The sequence below is a fragment of the Podarcis erhardii genome (genome assembly GCF_964252035.2).
Source record: "Podarcis erhardii genome assembly, chromosome: 2".
NCBI classification, from domain to species: Eukaryota; Metazoa; Chordata; class Lepidosauria; order Squamata; family Lacertidae; genus Podarcis; species Podarcis erhardii.
The window spans coordinates 115967282-115986400 of NC_138498.1; the positions used below are offsets into that span (position 1 = coordinate 115967282).

The following is a 19119-nucleotide window of genomic DNA, read 5'->3' on the forward strand; positions in this document are numbered from 1 at the left end:
TATGCATTTTTGAACACACTGCTTGGCTGGAGAAGCTTGGCTGAGGGATGAGACTTGGAGTCCAATGACATCTGGAAAGCCCCAAGTTCGCTATCTCTAGCTTAATGGATCCTCCATGTTCAGAGGCACTATGCCTCTGAATATCAGTCACTGGGGAGAAAGAGCAAGATTGCCTTCATGCCCTGCTTGTAGACATCCCTGAGGCATCTGGTTTGCCATTGTGGGAAACAGGATGGTACTTTAGTCTGATCCAACAGAGCACTTCTTTTGTTCTAAGAAGAAGTGGTGAGATGGGAAGGACAAAAGAAGAGAGGCTATGGAGTAGAGGAAAAGGATACAAATATGAGAGCGACAGGAAGAAAGACCTATAGGTGGTTCTGGAAAGGAAGATGCAATGACACAGCAGCAATTCAGACCATTGTCATGGACTGGTTGGACCCAAAGAAATAGTGGGAGCTGGGGAGCCCTCAAGAGAAGAAAGCTCAGAGTGGTGGTGGGACCAATGAGTGGTCAGAGGGAGAAAAGGGAGCAGACTTGGAGGAGGAGGAGGAGGAGGTGTCAGAAGCTGAAGAGGCAACAGGACTTAGTGAGCAGGGAGAGTCTGTGCCAGAGAGAAGTCCAGAATCAGACCCAGAAGCAGGAGAGCAGGGAGGCCAAGAGGCAGAGATGAGTCAGGCTGGGAAAGAATCCAGGGGGTCTTCCCCTCCTGCTGCGGCAAGCTCCCTTCCCCACTGGTCTCCCAGGACCAGGTGAGAAATGAAGCAGGAAGAGCAAAGGCGGACACACCAGTGGAGTCTCAGATTGCTTGGGAAGGATCTGGGCAAGGAGAAGATTTAGGCAGCTGTGGGAAGGCAGGGACCTTCAGACTCTGCAAGTACATCACAGGGGCAAGACCTACTGAAGAAGTATTGAAGAGTGCTCATTAGGTACTCCTAAACAGAACCTGTTTCTTTTAATAAAGAGTTCACTTTCTCTGTGTAGTTTATTGCTGGCTCACTTCTAGCACCCATGTTACCTGTGACAGCATCTATAGAGATGGGCCCGTGCCGCTTCCTGCCAGAGATGCCATAGAGGTTGAACTTGTATCTGTGGGAAGTGGTCAGGTCCTTGATGACGACTGTGCGGGAATCTGCATCGACGGGTACTGCCTGGAGCTTTCCTTCAGTGTCCTTGTACTGGATGAGGAAAGAGTCAAATTTCCCAGCAGAGATGGTCCACGAGAGGCGGACACTGTCCTGAGTAACCTCGGAAATGGAAATATCGCCCAGTGTGGGCTGGACCTCTGTTTTCACCATTGGAGCTAGAACAAATAAGAAGAGCAGCAAAAATGAATGTGAATCATCTTGTCATTTTATGTAAGGCGGACGCTAGCCCCCAATTTATTTATTTCACAGCATCTATGTAATGTTTGATTTTTACTTTGGATCCCAAACTTGGACGTTTTGGCTCCTGAATGCCGCAAACCCGGAAGTGAGTGTTCCGTTTTGCGAACGTTCTTTGGAACCCGGATGTCCAACAGGACTTCCGTGGCTTCCGATTGGCTGCAGGAGCTTCCTGCAGCCAATCAGAAGCTGTGCTTTGGTTTCCGAACATTTTGGAAGTTGAACGGACTTCCAGAACGGATTCCGTTCGACTTCCAAGGTACGACTGTAATAAAACCACCACTAAGCAGTTTACAAAAAATAAATTAAAACATTAAGATTATCACTATAAGATAGTTTAAAATGCATTTAAAAACATTAAAAAGTGAATTCTAATAAACAGTAAGCAAAATGATAAAAACACATGCCAGCATTCCATAAGCAAAATGTTTACATGTTTCAGTCAAGCGCTGAAAAGGGTGCAGTGAAGGTGCCTGCCCGATGTCTAAAGACAGGGAGTTCCAAAGTTTAGGTGCTGCCACAGTAAAAATCAATTTATTACAAGTATGGAATAAATATCATGTTCTGCAGCTATGGAGTAAGGCCACGGCACAAGTAGATTTAGCCCCAATATAGCCCTGTTTTTCAAACAAGATAGCAGAGTTGGAGTAAAGTATGGGAAATTATAAAAACTGCAGGTAAGATGTGCAATATAAGAACAACTTTGCAGATCTGCTCATCCTCCATAACTGGTACAGAGGTGAGAACTGCAGGATACAAGATAAACACAGTCAAGAGAAATCTATACTATATTTATATAGCTATAATGTAGATATGCATAGGTACTGGGAATGCAGGAGTGAAAGAGTCTCAAAGGAGGGTAAAATAAAATGAATAAAATCAGGGGGGAAGAAAGAGGGGGTGTTATACCCTCCCCAGGAATTCTGGGTCCCTGACCTGTGACTGCTTCAGTGGAAATGGGTCCAAGACGCTTCCGTCCAGAGATGCCAAATAGGTTGAACTTATATTTACGGGAGGGCACCAAGCCGGAGACTATGACATCGCGGGAGTCTTTGCCCACAGGCAGTGCCTGAGGCTTGCCCTCCGCATCTCGGTACTGCATGATGAAAGAGTCAAAATCCCCGGACTGGACATTCCAAGACAGACGGACAGTTGTGCTGGTGATGTCAGAGGCTGAGAGCTCCCCCAGACTGGGCTTGGGAGGGGCTGGCTGTTCTGAAGCGGCTGGGGATAGGAAAGAGAGAGGCAGAAGATTGAACCGACAAGGCTTTGATAAAAGCCTTAATTTCACTTCCACGTTATCTTTTATCTAAAAAGGAACAGCCATGTTAATCTGCAGTGGCAAAAATTCCAGGCACTCATACCTGGTCCATTGGGAAAACTCCAGAAGAAACAGCAGCATAAATACATTTCGCAGGTCACAATCCATACCATATATTTAAAATGCATCTAAGGTCTCCCCACGCCCACAAAATCCTGGGTTAAATGGTGTCATTAACCAGCAGAACCACTACTCATTTTCCTTTAAAAGCAATGCAGGAACATTGCAGAGTTAATTTATACATCAGGCACCAGGGGGAGTAGTGTCCTTGTTGTGCAGAAGTGTATATAAGGTAATCAAGCAGTGATCCTGGGGCTTAGAATACAACAGCTATAGCGGGGCTGCTATACGTCCAGAATTTCTCGGACATAGCCTAACTTTTGTGTCTGGATTTTTCACTTTTTGAAATATGGCAACCCTAAGGTATAGTATAAAAGGGACACGGGTGGTGCTGTGGTCCCAGCTCCTGCCAACCTAGCAGTTTGAAAGCACATCAAAGTGCAAGTAGATAAATAGGTACTGCTCTGGCGGGAAGGTAAATGGCGTTTCCGTGCGCTGCTCTGGTCCACCAGAAGGGGGTTAGTCATGCTGGCCACATGACCCGGAAGCTGTACGCCGGCTCCCTCGGCCAGTAAAGCGAGATGAGTGCTGCAACCCCAGTCGTCCACAACTGGACCGAACGGTCAGGAGTCCCTTTACCTTTTTAAGGTATAGTATATGTGAAATGCTGAATAAACGTTCTGCAAAGGACTGGAGCTCATTGCTAGAGAAGCTACCATGCATGCAGGTCAGGTTCAATCCGCCATATCTACCTATTTATCTACTTGCACTGGCATGCTTTCAAACTGCTAGGTTGGCAGGAGATCACCCCGTCGCAGGGATTCAAACCACTGACCTTCTGATCAGCAAGCCCAAGAGGCTCAGTGGTTTATAACACAACGCCACCCGCATCCCTTTGCAGGGAAGAGAGTTCAGCTAGGATAAGTGGGGGTGGACAGCCTAGGGAAGAACCTCTCCCTGACCCAGAAGGCACACTGCATGACTTCTCTTAAAACCTTGTGCCTCAGTTTACCCTTTGTCTAAGCATCCTAACACATAAAGGTAAGGCAGTTTAGTTAGGTCATTTTAAAAAAATAAATCCTCCAACATTTCAAAGATAAAAATGATGCATTTGTAAACACATGCACACCCATTCTCATATGAGAATATGAGAAATGAGGGGGAAGGGGGAAGGAAAATCAAAGGTCATTTTTATATGTGAAATGTAAAAGGATTTTTTTTTAAATATAAAAAATGACTGTTTGGCCAGGAAGTGAGGAGTGGGCAGCTGAATTTCCAGAGGTCGGGAAACAGAGCTCTGGGAATGGCAGAAATAAAAATTTAAAACATGGACTGAGAAAATAACAGCAATGGTATAGGGTTAAATTAAGGGGGTCCTTTTCTGTGAGCGCATGCAGAGGAAAGGCATGATGTCTGTTGGGAAGTGGAACAGCAGGAGTTAATTTTGTTAGGGTTGAAGTCAACTAGCCAAGAGGGGAGGTCATGTGGGGGGGGGTGTTGCATAGCAACCAAGCACAGTGGCATGATCCTCACTGAGGTAGCGCATGCTCTTACTGATATGTATTTCTGAGGGAGTTTTCTTCTGTATGTTTGGTTGAATGTCTCTGTGTTGTGTGCAAGGCTAGAAAGACAAAGCTTTGCTGTTCTTTTCTCATCAAATGACACACTCTTTTCATTCTTTTTTCCTCAGTAAAGCGTTATCAAGACGTTTCTCTCTGGGCTCCGACTGCGTTATTAAAGTAACTTTGCCAACAATGCCATAGTAGACGGGTCTACTGTTATTATGTCTTTCCCAGTGGCAAGCTGAAATCCAAAACAGAAAAGCACCAGCAAAGCCCACAGCTCTCAAGACGTGCTAATGGGGAGAGGGGAGAGCGATTTGTGTGTGAGAGAGACCTAGAATGAAAAGAGAAATGAGAGAAATGGTTGCTAGGTGGCCACTGAACCACCAGGGCTGACCTGTGGTGGCCTCTGTAGAGATGGGCCCGAGACGTTTGCGGCCCGAGACGCCGTAGAGGTTGAACCTGTATTTGTGGGAGGGGACCAGATCATGAAGCCGCAGCGAGCGCATGCCACCATCCACGGGCAAAGCGTGGGGATTGCCATCCGCATCCCGGTACTGGATGATAAAAGAGTCGAAATTCCCAGTCTCCACGGTCCAGGAGAGGAGGACTGATTCTGGGGTGATGTCATGGGCTGACAATTCTCCAAACTTCAGCTGAGTGAGGGCCCCAGGCTGGGTGCCTGGAACAGAGACATGAGATAGGAGATGCCGGATTAAAAATATTTTAACAGTGAAGATGCAGAGAGCAGCTACTGGTAAATTTTGTCATTTAACACAGATATAAAGAACAAAGAAACAGCTAAAAGAAACAGAAAAGAGAGGTTACAGTTATTATATAGCACAGCAGCCTTCAATCTTTTCAGACCTGGAACTCACACATGCACTTGAGGACCATTTCTTAATATTCTTTTGCTACATGGCGGTAGTGCTGCTATTGCAACCTACTTTGGATTAGGCTTCAGCCTGAAAGTGGGCCCTGACCCGCCCGTTGAAGGCCAGTGACAAAGCACATCTGTCTGTCAATGTTTTTTTTTTCTCCAAAAAACAAAGCCACATGTTTCAACTGACTTCAGCTTGGTAACAGCGTAATGGTAATGAAGTCCATCCCAAACATTGCTGCTGGCATGACTCACCTTAGGGTGGACTGTGACCCAGCTGTGAGACCCAAATTGTTACTTTGCCATTATGAGCTTTTTTCTTTTTTTTTTTAAAGAAGGCTATTGGGTGCCTGTGCGTGATTTGGTTGAAACTTGAAGAAGGGCAGAGGTCTTTAAAGCCCTCTGCAATTCTCCTCGTAATTTGAGCAGCGGCAGTTATTGTTCAAACAAGGAGATATTCCCACATTGGTAGTTGGCCTCCAATACTCACTGCCATGAATTGGGACATACTGGGAAGTGATGGAACAGGCCCAAATATGGTAACATGAACAGGGAAAGCAGTTTAGGGATTCGTATTTCTTTATAGAGAAGCCTTGGAGGGTTAACATCCCCTCAAGCGCCATCAGGGCCTCTCAGGAGGACAACACTCTGAGGAGTTAGGACTTTCTCAGAGTGCCCCCCACCCAGCCCTAGGGGCTGAGGCACTTGACCAAGGAGGGAGGGAAAACAAGAGATTGGGGGATCAAGCTGTGGCCAGTCCCCAAAAGTCAAGCAAGACGGGCAGGAGAAAGGAGCAGGAACATTTTCTCTCAGTAATGCTAAGAAACCAGGGAAAATAACCTGCAGAGCTGGGAAGAGCTGGGAGCCAATCAAGGGCATCTGCAGGAATGTTTCTAGTGGCAGGAGGGTGGGGAAAGTTAGGAGGGGAGCAGGCTTGCTTCTCACACACAAAATGAGAAAACTAGGATTTTGCCTCATGTCTCAAATGCTTGTAGAACTCTCTCTCTCTTTAATGAGATGTGGGAATCTGGGGATTATGGTCTATTAGGGTCTAAGAGCACAGTGAGGACCTGAGGAGCCTGCATGAGGGAGATTCTTTGTAGCACAGACTGAGGCCTAATAGCCTCTGAGGTAATGGGCGCTATACAGATGACCAGTGCTTTTTCCTGGGGGAGGGGGATGCAGGGGGATGCATACCCCTAAACATTTTGTGAATCTAAGTTTGGCCTCATTGAGGGGCAGTATTTCAATATGAGTAGGAAAATGAGAGTACCCCTAAACATTTTTTTAAAGAAAGAAAGCACTGCAGATGACTCTCCATTTACATGAGGGTTACATTCTGGGGATAGTGCATAAAGCCAAAATTGCATATACTCAAAGTGCATGGGCAGGTGAGATTGCCAAAGTCTCTCTCCCCCCCCCCCCGCCCGACACCTTAAAATATATATATATATATATATATATATATATATATATATATATATATATATTTGCTAAGCACATAAAGCTGAATGTGTACAAGTAAAATGTGTGCACATTGCGAGTTACTCAGGCCGTGGGGGCAAGGCAGGGCTCGCTGAAAAGAAATTATCTCCACACCGCAAACCGGCACGTGTCAGGGACAAGGGTTTGGGCCTAGCTGACGTATTAGTTTTCTACATGGAGGAATCGAATCTTGAGGGAGTTTTCCATCCTGCGAGTCTCCCACTCATATACCCCATTGCGGACTCAGGTGGGGCAGCTGGAGCAAAGCCAAGGCCTTCGGTCTAAACCGGCGTTTGTTGCTGTGCCCCCTGGGAGAGCGTGCCTAGCCGGTTCCTGACAGGCTGGTGCTTGGAGTGCACCCCGTGGCAAATGGCACCAACAAGAACAGGCAGTATTTCCTCTTCCCTCTTCACTTTAAACAGCTCTCTGAGTGAACGGGGTCTGAAAAAGAGACTGAGCGAGCGCAGTTAGGACTGCCAGGCTGTGGAGCAAGGAGAAGCCGGTTCAGGTCCCTGATCAGCAGGCTGATCCCTTATCTTTCAGCCGAGCCCACCTTGGAAGGATAAAGCAAGGAAGGAGGAACTGTGCAGACCGTCTAGAGCTGCTTGGAGGAAGGCTGGGATATAAATACAGTTAATAGTACAGTACAGGGATTTAGCAGGAAAGAATAGTTTGTTGAGCTGAAGTCACAATTCATGTGAGAGGCAGGTTTCTTTCTTTTTTGAATTATGTTTCTCATAATGCAGCTGTCACCAGTCCGCTAAGGAAAGAAAGTGTGTGTTGTGTGTGTGTGGAGAACCATAGCTTCCAAACCAAGAACCCCTGCCCCCCCAGCAAAGGTGCCATCTGACCTGTGACAGCATCTGTGGAAATGGGACCAAGACGCTTGTGTCCGTAAATGCCATAAAGGTTGAACTTATATCGGTGAGAAGGAGCCAGGTTGGGGACGGTGACGTCACGGGAATCACCGTTTAGGGGCAGCACCTGGGGCTTGCCCTCTCTGTCTTTGTACTGGACAAGGAAAGAGTCGAAGTTGCCCGCAGGGACACTCCAAGAGAGGCTGACGGAGTCGCTGGTGGTCTTGGACACAGAGAGATCTCCGAGCCTGGGTTGAGTTTCCTCGCTTGGTGCTGGTTCTGGGGCTAGAGGGGGAAAGAAGGGTGCGGAGCAGAAAACGAAGAGGTTCTTGTCACAAGCTGAAAGCCTGAAGTGCTGTTAATTTTTTTTAAAAAAAGAATTGTTAAGATATCTCAACAGGGAGAAACACAATGGAGAATGTCAACCTACGGGACTGAAATCAGGAGAGGAAGCTAGTGAGTGGAGACGGATTTGAACCATAATTTGGGGGGGGGGTTAAGGTGATTGGTGCCCCCTTTAATAACTGTGTATTGGACCAAATACTGTATTTTTCCGTGTATAAGACTATATTTCCTCCTATTTTTTCAAGTTTAAAATTGGGGGTTGTGTTATACACAGGGGCATGTTATACACGGAAAAATATGGTAATTCCAAAGGTATGCTTGGGTTCCATGCTTGGGTATGCTTGGGTGGTTCTTCGGTTTGGGCCCCATCCAGACACCCCTTTTTATTGCACATTCACGATTTGCTCTCTTGATGTGGATGTGAGCAATCAGAGCTTTCAACACTTCTTGTGCCTGCAAAAGTTTTTGGAGATACCACACTAACTCATTTCTGATCAGTGCATATCCTGCTAAATATCCTAGCTTTAAAATGTTCTGGTTTATTTTTCAAAATCTCCTTGAGAGTTTCAACAAGAGAGCATGTCAACCTGCTGCAAAATGTTGCACCTAGACTGTTGATGGGCGCATAACTTTGGTACTCAAGAGCTTCCACTGGCTGCACATATGCCACCAAGCCAGGTTTAATGTTCTTGCATTAATTTACAATTTCCTTAACATCTTTGTTCCATGATACCACAGGGACTACTTAATCCCCTATATTCCTGCCCAATCACTGAAGCCTTTGGGTGAGTCACCGTTAGAGGTCCCCCGCAGCTCAGATCAAGGCTCATATCCACCAGGAGCTGTGCATTATGTATTATGGGCTCAAAATCAGTGGAACCCCCTTCCACTTGATGTCAAGCAAACCCTCTTGAACTTCCAGTGCCTGCTGAAGGGTTTTTTTTAATGGACTTCTCATTTTGTAGTTTTAACTCATCCTTATTGAGTGCCGAGGGCCTTCTGGCGGTTCCCTCACTGCGAGAAACCAAGTTACAGGGAACCAGGCAGGGGGCCTTCTTGGTAGAGGAACCCACCCTGTGGAACGCCCTCCCACCAGATGTCAAAGAGAAGAAAAACTACCAGACTTTTAGAAGACATCTGAAGGCAGCCCTGTTTAGGGAAACTTTTAATGTTTAACAGACCACTGTATTTTAATACTTTGTTGGAAGCTGCCCAGAGTGGCTGGGGAAACCCAGCCAGATGGGTGGGGTATAAATAATAAATTATTATTATTATTATTATTATTATTATTATTATTATTATTACACCAATTTTCTTGCATAGTTAATTATAATTTAGCGGTATATAAATTGTCTGCATGAATGAATGAATGAAAATGGAAACCCTGGAGACCCTTCTCTGAAGACTGTTGTTTTGAAAACCACAGCCTTAGACCAAGGTGCCCTTCTGACCTCTTTGCTACACTTCAAACCTGGGAAAAAGTTTCCTTTCACATTCCTTTCCTGCACCTGTTAGGGATGCAGGGGCTCTGTCATTTAAAACACCAACAACTCATAGAGGGGGAGCTTTTATGAATACAGTGACGATGTGGCCAAAATCAAAGGCATCCAGGGAGCTACGAACAAGCCTCTGCTGACCTGTGACAGCATCAGTCGAGACAGGCCCAAGGCGCTTAGAGCCAGAGACTCCGAAGATGTTGAATTTGTATCTCTGCGACGGCATGAGGTTGTAGAGGTGGAGAGAGCGCATGGTGCCGTCCACAGGTAACACCTGGAGCTTCCCTGCAGCATCCTTGTACTGGATGAGGAAAGAGTCAAAGCTACCTTCCTGGATGTTCCAGGAGAGGAGAAGAGAGTCTGGGGTGACCTCAGAGACTGTGGCGTCTCCAAGGCTGGGCTGAACTCTTTGGCCTGCGGCTTCTTCGGGCTTCTTTTCCTCCTCACCTGGTGGAGTTGTTTCTGGAGCTATAAGAAGACAGAGGAAGATGGTGGAGGAAGTTGGGATACAGCTTCTAGGAAGGAAAACGACCTTGAGGTTGGGATGGTTTTTTGGTGGAGGCCTCTACCTTTAGCTCCCCTCATGCTTGAGACACAATGAGCAGAGAAGAGAAATTTCCACATGCACAATTCATGCAAATCGTGCCTACCATATGCATCTATTTTTATATGAGGTCACCCATGTTCTGTCCTGTACGATATCCCACTGGGAGTGACAGAACATCATCAAGTGCCATTGCTTCTATGCCCATCCAAAACCACATTATGAAATTTTCATGCATTCTGTGGATCCAAACCCTATCAGGAGAGGGGAATGAGCAGATGATGAGGAAAGAAAGAAAGACGTGCAGTGATCTGTCCACAGATGGTTTCAGAAACTATCAGTTGACCTAGAACCTATTAAAGAGGAAAAGTTGAGTTAAGGAATAGGGAGGGTGAAATCATTAGTACTCCCCAGCACCCCAATTTCTCCAGGAGTTGCTGCTGACCTGCTGTCACAGCATTGGCAGAGTTGGGTCCAAAACGCTGGTTTCCATAGATGCCATAGAGATTGAACCTGTATTTGTGAGAGGGGACCAGGTTGGAGACAATGACCTCACGGGAACCCCCTCCTACAGGAAGTGCCTGGGGTCTTCCCTCTGCGTCCTTGTACTGCACAGAGAAAGAATCAAAGCTTCCTTCGGGGACACTCCATGAGAGACGGGCAGCGTTACTGGTGACCTCCGAGACCGAGAGCTGTCCCAGGCGAGGTTCCACCTTTCCTTCCACCGCTTGCACGTCAGGATCTGTGGCTAGAGTTAAAACGAAGATGGTGAGGGAGAGAATGCTATTGGGGTATCTTCGCAAGGGATGTTTCTCGCCTTCTACAGGTCTCTCCAGCTTTAGGAAGAGGAGAGGCGGGAAAGCATGCTAGCACAATAGACAGGGAAATTTGGGAAACTGTGACATGCAGTTGGAAACTTCCCACATCTACATGCAAGCTGCCAGGAATTTCTAGGACTAGATATGGCATGTCTGTATGCTGCACAGTGGTGAAGAAGAAGACTTTGGGTTTGATATCCCGCTTTATCACTACCCGAAGGAGTCTCAAAGCAGCCAACATTCTCCTTTCCCTTCCTCCCCAACAACAAAAACTCTTTGAGATGAGTGGGGGTGAGAGACTTCAGAGAAGTGTGACTAGCCCAAGGTCACCTAGCAGCTGCAAGTGGAGGAGCGGAGACGCGAATCTGGTTCACCAGATTACTAGTCTACCGCTCTTAACCACTACACCACACTGGCTCTTGATAGTGATCTATCAAGGCTTCATGCTAGTGTGTTCATTGCAAAATGAAGTTGTCAAGGCTTGACCAACGGCACCAGAGTGGGGTGAGAGAGGAGCCAGACATCAGAGGGGCAAGCCAGAAATGGTGGTGTCTGGTGTCTGTTGGGTTTGGTGGTGCGTAAGGCAGGAGGCCAACAGTAGGTGGAGCCAGAGGCAATGACAAGCCAAGCCATCGAATTCTAGATTTGTTCTGATCCTTCTTTTTGCCCTGTGAGACAAGAGCAATGCAACAGCTAAGGAGGAGGAGCAAGCTGACAGCTTGTGCCACCGTGTGGGGTGGTTGTAATAAGGCAGACAGGTGGGGGTAGCTGAGGACAGGCGGAGTCCAGTGGGGCAGTGGCTTTTTTGCCCTATAAGGGGAGGAACAAGCAGGAAGGAAAGAAAGACAGCAGGACAGGCACTGATCCTCCCCGAGGGTTTTAGGGACCTAATAAAATGTAATAATGTGGAAAAGATCAGTTAGAGTGAGGAGGTGAAATCATTAGTACACAGCCCCCTCAATTTCTCCCGGAGGTGCTGCTGACCTGTCATCTCAGCAGTGGCAGATATGGGTCCCAAACGCTGGTTTCCAGAGATACCATAGAGATTGAACTTGTATTTGTGAGAGGGGACCAGGTTGGAGACAATGACCTCACGGGAGCCCCCTCCTACAGGAAGCGCCTGTGGCTTTCCCTCTGCGTCTCTGTACTGGACAGAGAAAGAATCAAAGCTTCCTTCGGGGACACTCCATGAGAGACGGGCAGCATTGCTGGTGACCTCCGAGACCGAGAGCTGTCCCAAGCGGGGTTCCCTTCCGGTAGATTCCTCTGCATCCACCTCGTCTCTCTTTAGCTGTGTTGCTGCGAGAATTAAAACAGAAATGGCAAGTGAGGGACTGATGCTGGGATAACATTGCAGTGGGCATTGGTCTTCAGATATTCTACCAGAGGAAGAGTGTACACTACACATAGATGCAATAAATAAATCAAAATAAACATCCCAAGGACCAGAGACAAATCTGTTAATGTTGGTGTCTCTCAGTTTCCCATTTTCCAAATCCTGGATTCAGTTCTCCAGACTTCTGTGGCAGTTTGCACATTTTAAACACTCATGACAATTCAGCGGTGCTGCTTTGGGAAGTGCAAATGAGGTAGGGTCAAATCTGCATTGCAGGGGGTTGGGCTAGATGACCCTAGAGGTCCTGTCCGACTCTACAGTTCTATTATTCTCCCCATCCCTAATAAAGACAGCATGGGTTGAACCTAATGTTAGTTCTGCTCAGAGCAGAACTATTTATATTAATGGGCATGAGCAGAGTCATCACCTTGCCAACAAAGGTCTGTATAGTTAAAGCTATGGTTTTCCCAGTAGTGATGTATGGAAGTGAGAGCTGGACCATAAAGAAGGCTGATCGCCGAAGAATTGATGCTTTTGAATTATGGTGCTGGAAGAGACTCTTGAGAGTCCCATGGACTGCAAGAAGATCAATCCTACCTATTCTTAAGGAAATCAGCCCTGAGTGCTCACTGGAAGGCCAGATCCTGAAGCTGAGACTCCAATACTTTGGCCACCTCATGAGAAGAGAAGACTCCCTGGAAAAGACCCTGATGTTGGGAAAGATGGAGGGCACAAGGAGAAGGGGACGACAGAGAACGAGATGGTTGGACAATGTTCTCGAAGCTACCAGCATGAGTTTGACCAAACTGCAGGAGGCAGTGGAAGACAGGAGTGCCTGGCGTGCTCTGGTCCATGGGGTCACGAAGAGTCGGACACGACTAAACGACTAAACAACAACAATAACTAAAGGCTATTAATTTCAGTGGGTCTACTCTTGAGTAGAACGTAGTTGGATACGACCCCACATGCTTCCAGTACTCCCTCATTTGAAGGGAACTAAAACTAAGGGAATTTCTCACTGTTTGGAGAAGTGGGGAGTGGGTGACCATGGCTGGCTCCTAACGGAGCTGTCCCATTAACACAAGGACTTCCAGCAGGTTCTTCTTCTGCTATGTTCTCACACTGCACCTTCCCAAATCTGCTCTAGAGATTTGGGAGAACGTCCAGGAGAGAGGGAGAAGGCCCACTGCACAAGGGGAAGCTAATGAAATGACTTCGTATATCTATATCTATCTATATTTGGATCTGCCAACTGAAGATAATACTCTGTTCAATGGATGAAGTAGGTTCTGACCCATGTGTTGCTCTTGGGACCAGCTTATTTTGAGGATCACCTTACCCCATATGTGCCCACTATGTGGAACTGACACTTTTACATTCTGCACTTCTTTTTGTTGTTGTTTAGTCGTTTAGTTGTTTCCGACTCTTCGTGACCCCATGGACCAGAGCACGCCAGGCACTCCTGTCTTCCACTGCCTCCCGCAGTTTGGTCAGACTCATGTTTGTAGCTTCAAGAACACTGTCCAACCATCTTGTCCTGATTTCCTTAAGAATGGATAGGTTTGATCTTCTTGCAGTCCATGGGACTCTCAAGAGTCTCCTCCAGCACCATGATTCAAAAGCATCAATTCTTTGGCGATCAGCCTTCTTTATGGTCCAGCTCTCACTTCCATACATCACTACTGGGAAAACCATAGCTTTTACTATACGGACCTTTGTTGGCAAGGTGATGTCTCTACTTTTTAAGATGCTGCACTTGTTAGAAATTGATATATTTGTGTGGCAGGACCTGCTTTTTAGGACTCCTTGCCTGTTGAGTTTTGGTAGGTACTGTTTTATACTTTTCAGATATATACATTTCATTGCTTTTACAGTCATTTTGACATTTTAAAACTTGACTTCCTTCCCCCTTTCTGCAGTTCCTTAAATTTATTTTTAATATCTTCTGCATATCCAAATTAAATTAACTTTCTCATTTATTTATCTTCTTAAAAAATATACTCTTATGTAGCTGCAGTTTATAACAGCAATTTTTTTAGCTGTTTACAATTTGTCTGTAAATATTCAATAAATCGCCTCCATTGTCACTGTTTGTGACACCTGCTAAAAATCTTATTGTTTAGGCAGCCTTCCTAGACATGTAAACTATATGATGCACATTTGTTTTGAAAAGTTAATCTATATTTTGATAATTTTATTACGTTTTCCATTTCAGAAGTCTGCTTGTATTGCTATCGATGAATATCTGACGACATTTTATGTAAACTGTTGGGATGTTTTAGTAATAATTAAATAGTATCTGAAATAGTATTTGCTGCTGTTCCTTATACTTCCTTTGTCACCATCTTGCCAGACAGAAGGCCTGATGCAAGGAAAGACGGTCTTTCCTGCCGGTTCGTTTTCTGAAAAAGAGATCTGCAACCAAAGCAGTAAGAAAGGGAAAGCGGAGGGAGGAAACAGAGGACTGGAGAAAACAGCTGTCTTGAAATTACAGAGAGAATGACATCCATTTTTAGATCCTCTGCTGACCTGTGACAACAATGACTGAGATTGGGCCAAAGCGCCTCCGTCCAGACAAGCCAAAGAGGTTGAACTTATATCTGTAGGAAGGCACCAAGTAGTAAATCACAACAGAGTTGGTCTCCTTATCTACAGGCAGTGCCTGTGGTTTATTGTCAGCATCCTTGTACTGGACCAGGAAGGAGTCAAAGATCCCAGAGGGGACATCCCAAGAGAGGCGGACAGAGTCGCTGGTGACGTCAGAAGCAGAGAGCTGCCCAAAGTCAGACCCTGGAGGTGGCGTTCCTCTTTCCCCCCTCTCTGTCACTGGTGTCAACGGAGCTGTAAACAAAAAAGGAAAGTCAACAGTAGATGTTAGCGGAGCACCCTTTCCGTGATCAATAAACTTCTGGCTGTGAGGTTTGCAAAATTGTACAGTAGATTGCACTTCAGGAACAGGAAAATACTTAGACAGGCATAGTTTTATTGATCCTGGTTGCAGGGTTTTTAAATAAGTTGGAATACTATGTGAGGCTCTGGTCACCTAAAAAGAGCATTGTAAAGCAGGGAAAGGTTCAGGAAAGAGCAGCCAAAATGATGACAAGGATGGAGCGAATTCATTTCTTTAAAAAGTATATAACATCCTCATGAAAATTCATCTGCATCTTAGTGCAAAATTCTCTTCATATACACATTTTTGCAAGTGCAATTTCCCCTAACACAATGCAATTATTGTGTGGTATTTTCACCACACAATATGTGAAATTTTATCCACACTTTACTCCAGTATATGCATTCTTGTACACACTGGTTGGGTTTAAAATCCATAGGTAAAGGGACCCCGACCATTAGGTCCAGTCATGACCGACTCTGGGGTTGCGGCGCTCATCTCGCTTTATTGGCCGAGGGAGCCGGTGTACAGCTTCCGGGTCATGTGGCCAGCACGACTAAGCCGCTTCTGGCGAACCAGAGCAGCGCACGGAAACACCGTTTACCTTCCCACCAGAGTGGTACCTATTTATCTACTTGCACTTTTACGTGCTTTCGAACTGCTAGGTTGGCAGGAGCAGGGACCGAGCAACGGTAGCTCACTCCGTCGTGGGCATTTGAACGGCCGACCTTCTGATTGGCAAGTCCTAGGCTCTGTGGTTTAACCCACAGCGCCACCCGCGTCCCTTTTTAAAATCCATAGAAGTGTGAATTATGAAGGTTGGCTATGTTTTGGCTTGCATGTTGTTTTGGGAAGTGTGACTTTGGTAGTTTCACTACCGAATGCAAACTGAATGGACTTTCTCCCCGATCCCATGTCTAATGGAAAACAGTGTAAATCCTCCAGCAGAGAAGTAAACAGCCAATTCGCTTTGGTCACATCCACAGCATACATTTAAAGCACTTACTAGACCACTTTAGCAATCATGGGACTGCATTTTATTAAGAGTGCTGACCTCGCAGAGCTAGAGTCCCCAGTGCCCTTAAACTACAGCTCCCAGGGTGATAGTGCTTGAAGTGTATGCTGTGGATGTGACTTTTCTCTCTAGGAGTTGGGCAAGGGCCTTGTGTGTGCACTGCTGACCTGTGGAGGCATCAGTGGATACGGGGCCAAGCCGCTCGCCACCAGAGAGTCCGTAAAGGTCAAATCGGTATCGCTGGGAAGGAGACAGGTTAGAGACTGTGACCTCACGGGAACCACCGTCCACAGCCATGGTCTGCAGTTCGTCCTCTCCATCTTCGTACTGAACAAGGAAGGAGTCAAAATTCCCAGTTGGGACACTCCAGGAAAGACGGATTGAATGGCTGTTAGCTTCTGAGACTGAGAGCTGCCCCAAGCTAGGCTCACTCTCTCCATCATCTTCGTCTTCTTCTCCCTCCTTGTTGTCCTCCTCGGCTTCAGCTAGAACAAAAAATGGGGAGTGGGAACAGGGGTAAAGGTCCCGCCATTGTGAGAAATGAATCACCAGGATCATTTTGCTATCAAGTACAGGGAGGAAAGGGTGAACAGACTAACACATCCTGACGGGAGAAAATTCCTGCAAAGACAAATAAGGCAGCCAATGTGCATTTGTGGCAGAGTTCCTTCAACACAGCTGCTTATAACACCGTCCATTACAGGAGGGAGGAAATGGGAAATTAGAGAATAAGAAAAAGGACAGAACGAGTTTCAGGCTGTGTGCACACTCCAATTTACTCTGCATCTAGAGCCCTCCTGCCGCTGGTTTGGGTAGAGGGATACACATCAAGCGAGCCTTGATCCATATCTATCCTATATCTTTCCTGTCATTGCTTAGGAAATACAGGTACGGCATTTCCCCCCAAGCCAGCTTTGATCCATACCGAGAAAAAGAACAGCACAGCCTCATTTTAAATCAGTAATTGTGTGCACAACCATAGTCCAATAGTTTGCCTGTATACCCCCCCCCTTCGTATTTTAAAATAAACCTTTTTTTGGCAAAAAAAAATCAGAAAGCATTGCCTCCTCACAATGACAGCAGACTCTTTAAGAGACGTCCATGAAACTTCTGTGGATCAGGAATTGGTTAAGTAACAGGAAGCATAAGACTAAACATTCTCTGAATGGAGAGAAGTAGAAAGTAGAGTCCCACGGGGAACAGCATTGAGACCTGTGTTTTTTGACTTGTTTCTAAACAATTGAGAGTTAGGGGTGAGCAGTGAGGTGGCCAGTTTCGCTGAGGATACAGAATTGTTCAGAGAGCTTCAAACAAAAAGAGATTGGGAAGAGTTCCAAAAGGACCTCTCCAAACTGAATGAACAGGCAGAAAAGTGGCAAGAGCAATTTAATGTAAGCCAGTATAAAGTACTGTACTGGATGTCAGGGCAAAAATAAATAAATAAATCTTGATTTCACATATACACTCGTGGGGACTGAACTGGCATTGACAGGCCAGGAACGAGACCTTGGGGACTTAGCGGATAGCTTGATGAAGATGTCGACCCCATGCGTGGCAGCTGTGGGAAAAGGCAAATTGTAAATGGAAGTGGGATGATGCAGACACAGCTTAGAAAGCGAGAGGATGTCACTGAGAGAATGTGTTTCCTCCTTTCTGCCCCTAAAACAGAAAAAGACAGAGAAGACTTCTGCTGACCTGTGGTGGCTTCAGAGGAAATAGGGCCCAGGCGCCTGCGGCCAACGACCCCGTAGAGATTGAACTTGTATCTGTGGGAAGGAACCAAGTTGGGGACAGTGACCTCGCGAGCAACTCCCTCCACGGTCAGTGCCTGGGGTTTGCCCTCTGCATCCTTGTACTGGATCAGGAAGGAGTCGAAGTCCCCAGTGGGGACAGTCCAGGAGAGAAGAACGGAATTGCTGGTGACCTCTGAGACAGAGAGGTCTTCTAGGCTGGGCTTCGCTGGGCCTTCGCCAGACACTGCAGCTACTGAGGCCAAGAGATTAAAAACAAACAGGAATTAAATCTGTGTTCAGCTAGTACAGTGGTACCTCGGGTTAAGAACTTAATTTGTTCCGGAAGTCCGTTCTTAACCTGAAACTGTTCTTAACCTGAAGCACCACTTTAGCTAATGGTACCTCCCGCTGCCACCACGTGATTTCTGTTCTCATCCTGAAGCAAAGTTCTTAACTCGAGGTACTATTTCTGGGTTAGAGGAGTCTGTAACCTGAAGCGTCTGTAACCCGAAGGGTCTGTAACCCGAGGTACCACTGTATGCTGGGTTCAGAGGCAAATAAATTAGGCTCGAAGCTAAGAGTGGCGAGTTCAAATTCCATCACCGCCAGGGATTTTCATAATTGACATGTAAGAAACACAGCTGAGGTTACAAGTCGGTGCTATCTAGAGCCTTAAACTGCTTTAGGTGTCGCTCCCTCCTCTTGAGGAACTTAGCTTCACAAATTCGCCTCCACAGGAGGAAAAACAGTTAACATCCCCTTGTTTACTTCCTGCTCAAAATCTCACACATAGAATGAAACTCCACCCAAACTGCTTCTTCAGGGCCAGCACCGGGAGTCAGGGCAAACTCTGTCGGCTGATACCCCTGCCCTCCCCGTCAGCAGCACTGGCCTGCTTCACCCCCTCCTTTCCCCAGTGGTGCCATGCTCATCTAGCTCCAGGTAGGCCAGGGTGGCCCAGTAGTAGTGGGGCCAGCCAAAGAAGGGTGAGGCCTAGTTGACCGGACTCACCAACAGAGGGACCACTGAAATTTTCCCACAATGCAATGATAATGCATTGTAGGCATTGCCTTGAGGGAAATTTAAATGGCAGCAGTGCTGGTGAGTGTAGTTCAACATCAGGCAAACATACAAATAAACTCAAAGGCTACCTTGGCAGAACTCTCCAGGCTTCCAATATTTACCTCATTATTGCCTGTATTAGGCTGGTAAATTTTCATTTTGAAAAGAGATCATTGAGTCTTTTTTATATGGATCTGCATATACATTTTTGTCTGAAATATGCGAAATAGCTTAATATAGCCAGACACATGCCGAGGGAGGGACAGACTTGATACTTTCAGTTTCTCTGTTTCCCATTTCCCCTAATCTTTGGTTTTCCGAATTTCTGCATCA

At 46.3% G+C, this 19119-nt stretch overlaps 1 protein-coding gene across 20 annotated transcripts in view; it reads right to left on the bottom strand.

Annotated features, from left to right (window-relative positions):
* TNXB (tenascin XB) overlaps positions 1 to 19119 on the bottom strand; it is a 112088-nt gene that overhangs the window by 15499 nt on the left and 77470 nt on the right. For 15 of the 20 annotated variants that reach the window (XM_081852226.1, XM_081852227.1, XM_081852228.1 and 12 more), the window contains 10 exons: positions 17687 to 17977; positions 16159 to 16476; positions 14616 to 14927; positions 11735 to 12049; positions 10378 to 10680; positions 9530 to 9856; positions 7542 to 7832; positions 4723 to 5007; positions 2319 to 2606; positions 1016 to 1300 (listed from right to left, as the gene is read on the bottom strand). In XM_081852226.1, the coding sequence (XP_081708352.1) occupies positions 1016 to 1300; positions 2319 to 2606; positions 4723 to 5007; positions 7542 to 7832; positions 9530 to 9856; positions 10378 to 10680; positions 11735 to 12049; positions 14616 to 14927; positions 16159 to 16476; positions 17687 to 17977 (3015 nt within the window). The remainder of the gene's footprint in view (positions 1 to 1015; positions 1301 to 2318; positions 2607 to 4722; positions 5008 to 7541; positions 7833 to 9529; positions 9857 to 10377; positions 10681 to 11734; positions 12050 to 14615; positions 14928 to 16158; positions 16477 to 17686; positions 17978 to 19119) is intronic. The other 5 variants (XM_081852225.1, XM_081852231.1, XM_081852216.1 and 2 more) reach the window with 5 other exon arrangements.